The sequence below is a fragment of the Salvelinus sp. IW2-2015 genome, linkage group LG20, assembly GCF_002910315.2.
Source record: "Salvelinus sp. IW2-2015 linkage group LG20, ASM291031v2, whole genome shotgun sequence".
Taxonomy (NCBI): Eukaryota; Metazoa; Chordata; class Actinopteri; order Salmoniformes; family Salmonidae; genus Salvelinus; species Salvelinus sp. IW2-2015.
This window is the reverse complement of record NC_036860.1, coordinates 54,868,036-54,883,031: the sequence shown is the minus strand read 5'-3', so window position 1 is coordinate 54,883,031 and position 14,996 is coordinate 54,868,036. Positions and strand designations below refer to the sequence as shown.

Genomic DNA, 14,996 nt, shown 5'->3' with positions numbered 1-14,996 from the left:
ATTGAGCATAGACATTAAAACCAGATTGAGCCCCCCCCTGCAGACCAGACTCAGGTTTAAACAGAGAGGATTAGCTCGCAGTATGAGGTCGATGATTGCAGACAGGGAGGGAGTCATGCTAATGATTGATGATTAGTTTCTCATATACGTTTTCCTTGTTGGAGCTCGCCAAGTTAAAAAGAAGTGAGTAAACACACTCTGAAGAAGTAATTTGCATATTTTGTGAGTATAATCGCAATAGGGTTTGGACATCATTACAGTTTGCTAAACGACACATTTTGCAATTATTTGCTAGCTAGCAAGTTAGTAACTCTAGTTTAGATCCCGTGGAGTTGAGTTAACTAAGGGTGCGTACATAATTCACTCTGGCTATCTACTCCGGGTTCAGAGCACGCTCGTCTGAGGTTGCGTTCGTAAATTGCCTCCAGTGTGTCAGTGTGTTCTCGGTCGTTCGTAAATTTAGAGCATTGTCAGATTGTTTGTAAATTCAGTGCGTTTCGCTCTCGGAGCGTTCAGACGCGCTGACAGATGAGAATGGCTGAACACCCTAACGTTAGCTACATACGGAGAAGGGTTTTCGAGAGCTAGTAAACAGCTTAGTTAGCTAACTTGCTCGCTCGCTAGCTACAAGATTGTTATGTTAGCTAGATAGCCATTTTTTTGACATTGTTAGCTATCTAAACGTTAACAAGTAAATCTGCTTTGTAACAATACATTCTCTGAGTTCGAACTAGTTCTGTGTGTTCGGCATCTATTGTCCAAATGGGAAAGATCAGCCACCCTGATAGTTGCTAGGTAACACTACTTAGCTAGCAATTTAGTAAGCTGCTAACCAGCTGTTGCTGTGTTGTTTATAACAGCATCATATGGGACCTTTTACTAGTTATGTATTGTATCTACTGACGTTTAATAACTCTGTGTAAGAGCATTATAACACTGAGCTAACTGTTCAGTTAACATGGCAATTGAACATCAGTTGTGTCCCACATCTAACTATTTAACCAGCCTTCACTATACAGGATAGCTACACCAATATCTGTATTTTCCCAGGGCAGTCTCATCCCTTTTGCAAAGGAACCATAAAAAACAACCTATACAAACAGACTGGTGGTTTACCATTTTCCCTTTTCTTTTGAAGGATGGATCAAGTTGAGGACTGAAGTTTTGGATGCTCTGACATTGCTGGATCCTTTATTATAGTCTTCATGATGAGATCAGTCTGCTCTCCTAGACATTGACTCGAGCTTCACCAGGCCCGATGTGCCCATGACGCCCTTGTTTCAGTGCAGGCTTCAGAAGCTGAGGCTATAAAGGGACTAGAGGACTAATCTGCAGCCTTAGTCCTGGTCCTGGACTTCTCTTTAGTCCTTTATCAGTCCTCCCTGTTCCCTGCCATATCCCCTCACCACTCCACTGCACCACAGCCCCGGCCTCACCTGTGGCCAACATGGGCTGGTTCCTCCTCCCATTTGATAACCTGCTGTGTATGGTCCTTGGCATATCCTTCACTGTGGGATTCAGCTCGCTGCTAGTCATAGTCGTGCCGGCCGTCCTTGGAGTGTCCATTGGGATCCGCAGACTGTACATGAAGAGCCTTCTCAAGGTCTTTGAGGTGAGTTCGCTTCACACTGTCACAATGGGTCCGATTCCGACTCTACCTAAGCGTGCATAAGGGAGTGGTGGAGTGGTGCGCAGACCAAGCCGTAACAGTCTGAACCCGACGCACGGCGCAACACTTGTAACTGTGTGATGACACGGCCATGGTTAGTGCAGGCAGTAGACGAGGGTATAGCCGACTGTTGTAGGCTGTTCTCCCTATTATAATTATCTACACTAATCTTCCAACATTACCATGGGTTGAATTTTCCTTATTTTGTTTGTAAAGGCTCTCCAAACCTGTTTTTTATATGATTCATTAATACTTTCCTAAACCTAAATAATCTACAAAATCTTTGTATTTTGAAATCTACCAATTGGTGCTGAAACGGAGATGAATATGCATATATTTAGATGGCTTTCTTTAATTGATCCCTAATATTCAGAACCCGTTCTCTCGATATATTCTTGTGTGTATGTAGACAAAATTCTACTAAAAGGATGGCTTAAGATAAAAGTACTGAAAAYCCTACTGAATAAAAACCCCACGAGAAAATCTGTTGGCCAGCAAATGGGAGGGTTTTCAATAGTTTAATGAAATTTATTCAGAGCGCGCAAGAGAGTGTTACGCGGCTGAATAAGGTAAGTCTGTATACCAACTACTGAGAAGTGTGTAGAAAAGGCGTCAATTCCTAAGTCAGAATTGGGCCCTTAGTGAATGCCTGCTTCGAGATATATTTGAAAAACTTTGATAGGCGACTTGCATAATACTCCAATACAAAGTAATTGTATTTCAGTTTTAATGTATGAACTTGAACTATCCCTATATTTGGAATTAGCTTAGCAGTAAGGGGCGTTCATCTAAGGCCAGGCTCAATTTAGAATAGCTGCCCTTAATCCACCCCAGGTTGTGTCTGATCTGCTTTGTGGAGAGAGTAGTCACCTCAGCTTGGCTCTTTTTTTCTTCTTCTAATGTGGTCAGTCAACTTCACTGAGAATAAATGGCATTATGGACATTGTTCTGTGGAGCAATTCATATAATTTTATTTTTCATTCACTAAAGTGAGCACGAGAGACCACTACCCTCAGTGGATTTGTCAAATTTGTCCTCTGGTGGCAGTGTGTGTGTGGTCTTTGCTTCTCCCCTACCACATGACATTTGACATCAACCTGTTGCATCTGTCAGGGGCATGTCACAGTGCCTCTGGCTGTAAGTGCTGAATTAGCCTAGCAGCATTGCACTTTCAAATTACTAGGGATTTCAAATCAATATGATTATAATCTCCTACACATTCAAACAAAGGAGTGAGGTTCTTTTCAAGGAAATCATGAGTGAATTAGGCCTAGGTGTGGGACAGCCACAGGAAATGTGGAGGAAATGGTTTAGGAAGGGATATACAGTAGTCTTCACTGGTCCACCCGAACCTGAATACCCGACCCGGGACCCGAGCAGGTCCAAATTCTATGTAACCACAGCTGATAGACCCGAATAGACCTGACCACTTCTGGTTCGGGTCTGATTGTCCTCGGGTCCGTTCAGATCCTCCTTTTTTATGGGGTGGCAGGTAGCCTAGTGGTTAGAGTGTTGGGCCGAAAAGTTGCTAGATCGAATCCCAGAGCTGACAAGTAAAAAATCTGTCATTCTGTCCCTGAACAAGGCAGTTAACCCACTGTTCCTAGGCTGTCATTGTCAATAAGCAGCATACCACCCTGCATACCACTGCTGGCTTGCTTCTGAAGCTAAGCAGGGTTGGTCCTGGTCAGTCCCTGGATGGGAGACCAGATGCTGCTGGAAGTGGTGTTGGAAGGCCAGTAGGAGGCACTCTTTCCTCTGGTCTAAACAAAGATTCCAATTCCCCAGGGCAGTGATTGGGGACACTGCCCTGTGTAGGGTGCCGTCTTTCGGATGGGACGTTRAACGGGTGTCCTGACTCTCTGAGGTCATTAAAGATCCCATGGCACTTGTCGTAAGAGTAGGGGTTTTAACCCCGGTGTCCTGGCTAAATTCCCAATCTGGCCCTCAACCATCACGGTCACCTAATAATCCCCAGTTTACAATTGGCTCATTCATCCCCCTCCTCTCCCCTGTAACTATTCCCCAGGTCGTTGCTGCAAATGAGAACGTGTTCTCAGTCAACTTACCTGGTAAAATAACAGATAAAAAAAAAAAAAAAAAATATATATATATATATATATATATATATATAAAAAAAATAAGAATTTGTTCTTAACTGACTTGCCTAGTTAAAGGTAAACTATAAAATAAATACAAATTTAAAAAATGATTGGGTTGGTTCGGGTCCTTCCGGGTCCATACCTCCTAATATACAATAAAATGGAGAGGTACACTTCTCTGTAATATGTGTTCTGTGGTTATGTATATAACATGCAGTGATGTGGTCTTTGCAGGTGGCACTGTTTACATTAAGGGAGCCACAAATAGTTGAGTTGGCCAACTTGAAGCATAGCTACTGTTATTATATTGATTGCTAATTGCTGACCCATAAAAGACACAGTGAACATCTTTTGCGGTCATACAGTGCTGTGGGCTGTTTTCAGTCTCTCCCTCAGGGGAAACCACATGCCCCCCAAATACTCCAGACTGCCCGTTTCATGCTTATGGGCCTGTCTAAGATAGTTATTGTGTTCCTATTCTCTGTGGATCTGCTTACTCAGCTCTTGACTCCTTGTCAGTTGTACCATGTGATGTAGTCTTGCTAGGCCAGGCTAACATAATCATTTATGAGATACAGTCTGGTCCCCAAGACTATCTGTGATGCACCTTCAGGCTTATGAATGATGATATCTTGGCACAGAGAAATGATTGCTTCTCATCAAATGATAAGAATGATGAATATAAATGTCATAAGTTATAGAATATGGCTTACAAATACCTTTGGGATAGAATTCATGGCTTAAAGTTAATGTACAACTAATGTATGATACCCCCCTCTATTTAGTGGGCTACTGTGCGGATGGAGAGAGGTGCAAAGGAGAAGAATCAACATCTTTATAAACCCTATAGTAATGGTACGACCTTTCAATGTACATCTCTCACTTATGGGAATGGCAATGTCTCTGTTGTTGCATTAACTCTGTCTCTCTTTCCATCCCTCTCCCTCCCTCCCTCTCTGTCTCAGGTATCATAGCTAAAGAGMTGTCCTCTCTGGAGCAGGAGATCCAGGAGCTCCGTGCCAGCGGCACCACTCTGAGCTCTGAGCCTGAGTTTGAGATGGCGGACATCATGTATTTCTGCCGGCGGGGGGTGGAGAGCATCGTGGATGACGAGGTGACCAAGCGCTTTTCTGCTCAGGAGCTGGAGTCCTGGAACCTGCTGACCCGCAGCAACTTCAACGCTCGCCACATCAGCCTGCGACTCAGCGTGCTCTGGGGACTGGGTCTCTTCATCCGCTATGGCTTCCTGCTGCCACTCAGGTCAGAGGTCAAGAGTCAGGGTCAGCATCTAAGGCASGAAACGTCTTTGCTAGTTATAGGCCAACAAGGAGCTGTTGTGGACATCAAGATGTCTACAAATTAGATTTATGAGAATTGTTTTTATTTAGCATGAAATACCATTTTTTTTGTGGTTTTTGCACATCTCAACTTTTGTTGTAAACAAAATTGATATGTGGTGGACTGTTTTTTGTTTTGTGTTCTACAGGGTTACTCTGGCAGCCTCTGGTATTGGTCTGCTTGTGGTCTTGACTACCATAGTGGGCTTCATACCAAGCGGCTGGTACGTTTCCACCAACACCCTCAGAATTACCACAAACTTACAGTATCTTATCTACAAGAAGATTCTGTGTTGGTGGAATCCTTATTGTCAGTGTGTTGATCTCCTCAGGTTAAGGACGTACCTCAGTGAGAAGATTCATCTGATGTCTTATCGCATCTGTGTCCGATCCCTCACTGCCATCATCACCTACCACAACAGGTACTGTAGACCAACCAAATACTCACTGGCTAGTATTCACAACATCAGCTCAGACAACAGAGACACAAACCTACTGTATTTTTTCACAGCTTTCTGCCCATTTAGTGACTCACCACCCTATCTTGTATTGAGCTCAAAGCCAGTCTTACAGTGCCTTCAGAAAGTATTCATACCCCTTGACTTATTCCATATTTTGTGTTACAGCCTGAATTCAAAACATTTTTAGAAATGTTAGCAAATTTATTGAACATGAAATAAATAATAAATAATTTACATAAGTATTTACACCCCAGTCAATACTTTGTAGAAGCACCTTTGGTGGCGATTACAGCTTTGAGTTGTCTTGTGTAACGTCCTGACCAGAGTTCTTATGTGTTGTGCTTGTTTTAGTGTTGGTCAGGACGTGAGCTGGGTGGGCATTCTATGTTGTGTGTCTAGTTTGTCTAGTTTGTCCGTTTGTCCGTAACAGCCGGTTCTCAATCAGAGGCAGCTGTCAATCGTTGTCCCTGATTGAGAATCATATATAGGTGGCTTGTTTTGTGTTGGGGATTTGTGGGTGGTTGTTTTCTGTGTCAGTGTTTGTGCCACACGGGACTGTTACGGTTAGTTCTTTTGTTATTTTGTAATTGTATATTGTTTTCATGTTCATTAAATCATGGAAACTTACCACGCTGCACATTGGTCCTCCGATCCTTCTCGCCTCTCCTCGTCTGAGGAGGAAGTGCTAGACTGCCGTTACATCTTGGGTATGTCTGTATCAGCTTTGCACATCTGGATTTGGGGATTTTCTCCCATTCTTCCTTGCAGATTTTCTCAAGCTCTGTTAAGTTAGATGGGGAGTGGCAGTGAACAGCAATCTTCAAATCATTCCATAGATTTTCAATGTGATTCAGGTCTGGGCTTTAGCTGGGTCACTCAAGGACTTTCACATTCTTGTTCTAAAGCCATCCCAGTATTACCTTGGCTGTATGCTTGCGGTCATTGTCTTGTTGGAAAGTAAATCTTCACCCCAGTCTAAGGTCTTTTGCACTCTGAAGCAGGTTTATTGCTAACATTAGCAACGACAGATTGCTCACTTCCCTGACCAAGGTCCTTCTTGCCCGGTTGCTCAGTTTGGTCGGACGGCCAGCTCTTGGCAGTCTGGGTAATTCCATATGTTTTTCAATTTTCCAATGACCACTGCTCTTGGAAACGTTCAACATTCTAGAAATTGCTTTATACCCTTCCCCAGATATATGCCTCATCACAATTCTATCTCAGAGATCTACAGACAGTTCTTTGAACTTCATGGTATATTTTTCTGCTCTGACATGCACTGTCAACTGTGGGACCTTATATAGACAGGTGTGTTTCTTTCTAAATCATATTCAAACAATTGAATTGGCCACATGTGGACTTATTTAACATTTAACTAGGCAAGTCAGTTAAGAACAAATTCTTATTTACAATGACGGCCTACCGGGTAACAGTTGGTTAACTGCCTTGTTCAGGGGCAGAACGACAGATTTTTACCTTGTCAGCTCGGGGATTCGATCCAGAAACCGTTTGGTTACTGGCCCAACGCTCTAACCACTAGGCTACCTGCTGCCCCAAATCAAGTTGTAGAGACATCTCAAGGATGATCAAAGGAAATTGTCTGCACCTGAGCTACATTTGGARTGTCAAAGCAAACAGTTGTGAAAATGTATTTCATTTTCAATAAATTTGCAAAAATGTCTGTTTTCATGTTTTCACTTTGTCATTATGGGGTATTGTGTGTAGATGGGTGTGATCATTATTATTATTTTTTTCACTTGGAATTCAGGCTGTAATACAAAATTTGGAATAAGTCAAGGGGTATGAATACTTTCTTTAGGCACTGTATGTCAATTAGGGTGGCACACACTTGTTGTTGGTAGTTTTATGAGAAAGGCGGTTTTGTTAATGTGTCTCATTCAGTCGTTTCTTTGCTCTGCCAACAGTGAGAACAAACCAAAGAATGGAGGCATCTGTGTGGCGAATCACACAACTCCCATTGACGTCATCATCCTGGCCAATGATGGCTGCTATTCTATGGTACTGTATGTAAATCCTAGTGTGTAACAGTAAGCATTGGCTTTCTGTTTAAAGCTGTGTGTGTGTGTGTGTGCTAGTGCGGAATATGTGGGGAGCTTGGGAGACAGATGTATAACCCATTCTTTGCCAAGATGTTTAGTTTAAGATTCCCACTCAGTCATCACTTCCTGTCTCAGGTTGGCCAGATCCATGGTGGTTTGATCGGGGTAGTCCAGAGAGCCATGGTGAAATCCAGCACACACATCTGGTTTGAGAGATCTGAAGTGAAAGACCGTCACCTTGTGGCCGAAAGGTAATACTGCAGCTGCATGTTGTAGAAACCATACTTTCCTTCCATTTCTCATTGTCAGACTTGGCGAAGGCATTAAAAAGCAGCGAATGCATTCTTATAATGTGGTGAAAACAGTTATATTATTAGTAGCGCTGGGACGGTCATGGAATTTTGGATGTGGGTTTTGTTGCACATTTTCTCCTCTCCTTCACTCCAGACTGCATGTGCTGCTATAGAAATATGCTTCTTAATTGTGATCATTCAGTCAGCTCTTCATTCTATGGTTATTTTATTTTCGTGACGGTCTTCATCCATAACCGTCGGTTATACGGTAATATGGTAATTTTCCCATCCCTAGTTATTAACATGTTATTTACACTGTTCTGTATTTTCTTTTTCCAGGCTTAGCAATCATGTAGCAGACAAAACTAAACACCCCATCCTCATCTTCCCAGAGGGTTAGTATGAAAACGGACCCTTTTCTGATGGATCGAGTGCTGCTCAAATAGAAATGAGATATGGCAACTAATGAAGGCTGTAATGATGATAAAAATTCGCCCTATGTCGGATCTGTGTGAGTGTGTAATGCTGCGGCGTGACAATGTGTTTCTCACTCAGGCACCTGCATCAACAATACCTCCGTGATGATGTTCAAAAAGGGCAGCTTTGAGATAGGCTGTACTTTCTACCCTGTGGCCATTAAGGTAGTCTCTCCCTCTCTCTCTACTGCCGTTTTATCTATTATTCTCTCTCAACCACCTAACCCGCTCCCTTTGACCTCTCCCTGTGACAGTATGACCCTAGGTTTGGCGATGCGTTCTGGAACAGCAGTAAGTTTGGGATGGTCAACTACCTGCTGAGGATGATGAGCAGTTGGGCCATCGTCTGCAGTGTCTGGTACCTTCCACCTATGAGCAGAGAGGTGTGGCCTTTGTTTTGGTTTAGCCCAGTAACGTTGTTATTATTGATTTGTATAATGCAGTTATAAACAAGGGAATCCCCTAAGGTCTAGAGCTAAATAATCCTGACAGTGATAAGTCAAAAACTCCATCCTGGTATGGAGACTCCATGTTAACTGTCTGACTGAGCCATCTCTGTTGTTGTCTGTGTAGGAGGGAGAGGATGCGGTGCAGTTTGCCAACAGAGTAAAAGCAGCCATCGCCACGCAGGGAGGACTGGTGGACCTGCTCTGGTGAGTTTCAGTGAATACGCATCTCACACACACACACACATTCTGTCTAGCACGATTCCTAGCTGTGTGTTTATCATGGTGTGTACATTCTTGCAAGTGTACATGTGTTGAGGGTTGTACAAAACTGCTCTTCCCTGTGTTTATCTGTCTGCTCTAAGGGATGGAGGGCTGAAACGAGGGAAGGTGAAAAATACGTTCAAAGAGGAGCAGCAGAAGCTGTACAGCAAGGTGCTGGTTGGAGACCAGGAGGACCAAGGTGAAGACAGACCACAGGAAGATGAAGAAGAAGAAGAGGGGGACCAAAATGAAGACAGACCACTTGAAGATTACACACCCAGACCACTGGAAGACTGCTCTCTGAGACTACAAGAAGAAGAGGAGGAGAGAGGCTCAGAGACACCAATGAAGGATCAATGAGGGTGGGGGTTCCATTCCTACCAGGTTATTAAGTGTCAGCGGAGCCCCACTCACTGTCTTGGTGAGGCACTATACCAGAGGATTTATTGGATTGGAAGCCTTAAATTAATTTCAATAACAATGAACTACTCAGAGAGCATTTCAATAACAAGTAACTACTCAGAGAACATTTCAATAACAATGAACTACTCAGAGAACATTTCAATAACAATGAACTACTCAGAGAACATTTCAATAACAATGAACTACCGAGGAGACCATGTTCAATGAACAACAGTGAAACTACTCAGAGACCATTTCAATAACAATGAACTACTCAGAGGACATTTCAATAACAATGAACTACTCAGAGAACATTTCAATAACAATGAACTACTCAGAGACCATGTAGTGCAACTGAAACACTATCATTTTCTACAGGCTGTAAGTCACATACTTTTGAGTTTGTGCTGCACTATGCACAGTCATTTTATGAATGTTAACTGTTTTAATACTGTATTTAAATATTTATTTTAAATATCTTCTTTATTTATGCTATTTTGACCAGTATATTTGGGTCGTTTTGGGTAGTGCAATTAGGTCCCCCAAAACTTGATGAAAACAATGTATCATAAAGAGCACATGTTCACTTAATAACATTAATTTCAGCCTGTTTTGGCCTTCCATGGTGACATCACCATACAGTAAATTAATAGACCAATAAGAAAGAGGGTGCCATTTTTCACTTTTCCCCTCCCCACTCAGACTACTCCCAGACAATCCTAGCAAAATTCTTGCTTGAGAAATTGCCCTTTGCTAAGAAGCTATTCTTGTTAGTTTTCAATTAAAATTGTAAAAAATAATCACAGTAAGGTTCTTGTTACCCATAAATAATTTGATATTGAGATAAAAATGCATTGCAACTTTTAAAGTAACAGGGTTGAAGTTTTCATCTTAAATCAGCCATATTGTGCAAAAGGGATGGGCAATTGAATGCAAGCTTCATCCCAATTATTATAATTTTTTTTACATTTCTACCCTATCTATATATGGGAAACATTCAGTTTTCCACCACACAACATCAGAAAATGACCAAAAAGCTTTTACATTATGATTTGACGTCAGTTTCTGTAGAGAAAATATTTTATAAAAGGAATAGTTTAAATTAGAGTTCTGTTAATGTAACAGGGTGGCCCCTAAAATGAGGGTCAAATGTAAGTTATTCACTTATCGCGTGAAGTAAATAATAATCTTCAGAAATGACTTTGTCAAAGAAATAAAATAACTAGGGCTTTACAATGATGGAGAAATGTTTGCGTTAAGTGGGTTAAAATCCTACTAGAAGTCTGGAAAACACGAGGGACATGTCAAAATGCAGATTTTTGGCACTTTAACAGATTTTTTTATGTGACTAAAGACTTGCTAATGTTACATGGCACTTTAATATAACAGGCTTTTCAATATTGGTGCACAATTACAATTTCAAATGTCAAAGGGAGGCAAAAGGCACTCTATTCGTGGAACGATCCAGTTCTGCATATTGTGAAAACCGGAGGAAAGGTTACAAAGCCACAGCAGACCAAATATATGCAGATAATAGGTCAATATGTGTCACAGTCCGAGACAATAGAGAACATGACACGGAAGACTGTTACCATGTTATCAAAATAAACTTTGTTGTACAATTAATGGTAAAATGTATTGCATTTCTAAAAGTTAACAATATTGTCATGAATTCAGTGTGTGAAATTAGGCAAAAATATTAGCCCCACTAATAATTGTATCAAAATACACTGAACAAAAATATAAATGCAACATTTAAAGTGTTGGTCCTATGTTTCATGAGCTGAAATAAAAGATCACAGAAAATTACCATATGCACAAAAAGCTTATTTCTCAAAAATGTTGTGCACGCATTTGTTTACATCCCTGTTAGTGAGCAGTTCTCCTTTGTCAAGATATGCCACACCTGTCAGGTGGATGGATTATCAAGAAGCTGATTAAACAGCATGATCATTACACAGGTGCACCTTGTGCTGGGGACAATAAAAGTCCACTCTAAAATATGCAGTTTTGTCACACAACACAATGCCGCAGATGTCTCAAGTTTTGAGAGAGCGTACAATTGGCATGCTCACTGCAGGAATGTCAACTAGAACTGTTGAAAGATAATTTAATATTAATTTCTGTACCATAAGCCGCCTCCAATGCCGTTTTATAGAAATTGTCAGTACGTCCAACCGGCCGCACAACCGCAAACCACGTGTAACCATGCCAGCCCAGGACCTCCACATCAAGCTTCTTCACCTGTGGGATCGTCTGAGACCAGCCACCCGGACAGCTAATGAAACAGGAGTATTTCTGTCTGTAATAAAGCCCTTTTGTGGAAAAAATATATTTCTGATTGGCTGGGCCTGGCTCCCCAATGCCCTCCCAGGTCCACCCAATGCCCTCCCAGGTCCACCCAATGCCCTCCCAGGTCCACCCAATGAATGAATTTCAATTGATTGATTTACTTTATATGAACTGTAAAATCATTGAAATTGTTGCATTTATATTTTGTTCAATAGCTTGAATTCTATCTAAAAACACCAGATTTGCCCCTGGTGGGATATACAATGAAATCAATGTGTATTTTTCACCATGTAAGGTACAATTCATCATTAGAAAACGGTCTTCTTGGTCAATGTGCTGGGATATAAGGGAACATTTTGTATTCTTATTTATCAGGATGCCTACACCTCTGCTGTTACTGCAGTATGTGACAGCATAGGCCTCTCCAACCCAGCTCCTCTTTAAATGTTACATTTTTCCTTTTTTTAAATGTAACTCTTGCAAGAAAACCACATCTGCAGAAAATCTCTAAGTGTTTGAGAACCATATGCTTTTTTCCCCCACTGTGGAGCCTGTGCACATATAGAATCAATGTTAACCTTATCTGTTCTGTCTATCATGGAAGAACCAAGTAAAACATTTTTGCAGACTGTACATTACATATATAGTGTGTGTGGGCATGTGGACTGAGCAATCATTTAACAAAAAACATAAAAACACGTTATGGAAATTTTTACAAAGGGACACTCGAAGTCAATCTTAATATCAATAATCCGTTATTTGTCAACGCGCTGGAGAGGTTCCAACCAACTCAATGCACCATAGTACACATGTCAATCAGGAGCTCTGCTTGGGCAGACCCAGCAGTTGTCTTATATACGGCTATAAACAGACAAGTTATAGTTGCATAATTTACGTAATTAATTCATCATTACCGCTTTGTTTCATTCATGTGACAGACCAATTCCTCACCAGGCTTCTCTCTAAGCTGAGACCTTGAAACTGAAATATCTTTCTTTCTCAAAACAAGGTCTGGGTGTACTGCCAAATTTCAGATACTGATAGTGAACACAGAAATTGGTTTATAGAAGAGCACATGAATAGAACACAGAAATTAGTTATAAAAAAAGCACAAACATGAACATTTCTATTACATTCCATCCTCTTATCACTTGTGTGATAATAATCATTACATTTTAATGTAAGCATTTAGATTTTAGCTTCTATATCAAAATATTATATACTCCTATTAAAGTAAAGGAAGTCAACACACAAAAAAACAGTCACTTCATCATTTCAAACCATTCTGAGTTATAATATCCAATTAGTATGGTAATACTTTAATCATAATGAAGGTTATATTTCTATTAATGGGAGTGAGTATCAAAAATACACACACATTCAGAGGTGAATACATCTTTCAATGTTAACTATTGTTTCCATATCTCTCACCACAATTGGGTTAGATTGACCTGTTTTTCACTAACTGTCCCTGGGACATCAACTTAGTCAAATTGTTTAACAATTCTGCTAAGACCTTCTAAAGGTTGGTGCTAGCTCATCATGTCAGTGTTCCACATAATGTAAACAGGTTAAGGGTTTAGATGACCTTACCCTCAACTTGTTAAAAGAAAACAAGCTTCAATCATTACTCATCGTCCGTATCTACAGCGGGAGTTGGCAGCTCATTAGTTTCACCATCCTCTGGAGGAGCAGAAAACATGATAGCTGCTGAAAGCTTATCAGCCAGAGAGGCACAGATCACCATACAGCATGTTAATAACTTTTCACAGGGAAGAGAGAGAGAACACATGTTATAACAGTTTCACACCAACCTTGCTAAGAATGAGATTGGAGCAAGGTTAGCCCCAGCTATAATATAGTAGCATACCACCCTGCATACCACTGCCGGCTTGCTTTTGAAACTAAGCAGGGTTGGTTCTGGTCAGTCCCTGGATGGGAGACCAGATGCTGCTGGAAGTGGTGTTGGAGGGCCAGTAGGAGGCGCCCTTTCCTCTGGTCTAAAAAAATATCCCAATTCCCTAGGGCAGTGATTGGGGACATTGCCCTGTGTAGGGTGCTGTCTTTTGGATGAGATGTTAAACAGGTGTCCTGACTCTCTGGTCACTAAAGATCCCATGGCACTTAATGTAAGAGTAGGGGGTGTTAACCCCGGTGTCTTGGCTAAATTCCCAATCTGGCCTTCATGTCCACCTAATCATCCCCAGTTTACAATTGGCTCATTCATCCCCCTCTCCCCTGTAACTATTCCCCAGGTTGTTGCTGTAAATGAGAATGTGTTCTCTATCAACTTACCTGGTAAAATTAAAAAAWTTGTGGCTCTCCTCACATTTTAGAGCACAGCTCTGTCTAGAAGCCTTGCCTTTCAAAATCATAATTATAACTATTGATAAATTATCCAAATAAAATGTAGAATGACATTCTTTAGTGCTTCATGTTAGCTATCACTTTCATTTAAGACCCTAACTTTTCTCATCTTTTGTGGTAATGACAGATTGGTATCTCAATGCATTCTAACCTAACTGAGGAACTCAATTTAACCTTGCGCAATACCCTAGATGCAGTCGCACCCCTAAAAACAAAAAACATTTGTCATAAGAAACTAGCTCCCTGGTATACAGAAAATACCCGAGCTCTGAAGCAAGCTTCCAGAAAATTGGAACGGAAATTGAGCCACACCAAACTGGAAGTCTTCCGACTAGCTTGGAAAGACAGTACTGTGCAGTATCGAAGAGCTCTCACTGCTGCTCAATCATCCTATTCTTCCAACTTAATTGAGGAAAATAAGAACAATCCAAAATGTATTTTTKATGCTGTCGCAAAGCTAACTAAAAAGCAGCATTCCCCAAGAGAGGATGGCTTTCACTTCAGCAGTGATACATTCATGAACTTCTTTGAGGAAAAGATCATGATCATTAGAAAGCAAATTACGGACTCCTCTTTAAATCTGTGTATTCCTCCAAAGCTCAGTTGTCCTGAGTCTGCACAACTCTGCCAGGACCTAGGATCAAGGGAGACACTCAAGTTTTTTAGTACTATATCTCTTGACACATTGATGAAAATAATCATGGCCTCTAAACCTTCAAGCTGCATATTGGACCCTATTCCAACTAAACTACTGAAAGAGCTGCTTCCTGTGCTTGGCCCTCCTATGTTGAACATAATAAACGGCTCTCTATCCACCGGATGTGTACCAA

At 41.2% G+C, this 14,996-nt stretch overlaps 1 protein-coding gene across 3 annotated transcripts; it reads left to right on the top strand.

Annotated features, from left to right (window-relative positions):
* Window positions 1–45: 45 nt before the first annotated feature.
* On the top strand, window positions 46–12,432 carry LOC111982119 (glycerol-3-phosphate acyltransferase 4). 3 transcript variants are annotated; one of them, XM_024013690.2, is made up of 13 exons: window positions 46–183; window positions 1,139–1,612; window positions 4,557–4,626; window positions 4,737–5,031; window positions 5,258–5,332; window positions 5,441–5,530; window positions 7,492–7,585; window positions 7,762–7,877; window positions 8,259–8,314; window positions 8,475–8,560; window positions 8,650–8,778; window positions 8,969–9,048; window positions 9,207–12,432. In XM_024013690.2, exons 2-13 carry the CDS (start codon window positions 1,448–1,450, stop codon window positions 9,463–9,465), a joined length of 1,515 nt encoding a protein of 504 aa, XP_023869458.1. In that variant the 5' UTR covers window positions 46–183; window positions 1,139–1,447; the 3' UTR covers window positions 9,466–12,432. The 3 variants fall into 3 exon arrangements, with proteins under 3 accessions (XP_023869458.1, XP_023869457.1, XP_070305582.1); XM_024013689.2 differs by having other exon boundaries at window positions 46–222; XM_070449481.1 differs by lacking the exons at window positions 46–183; window positions 4,557–4,626 and having other exon boundaries at window positions 1,523–1,612.
* Window positions 12,433–14,996: the final 2,564 nt, after the last annotated feature.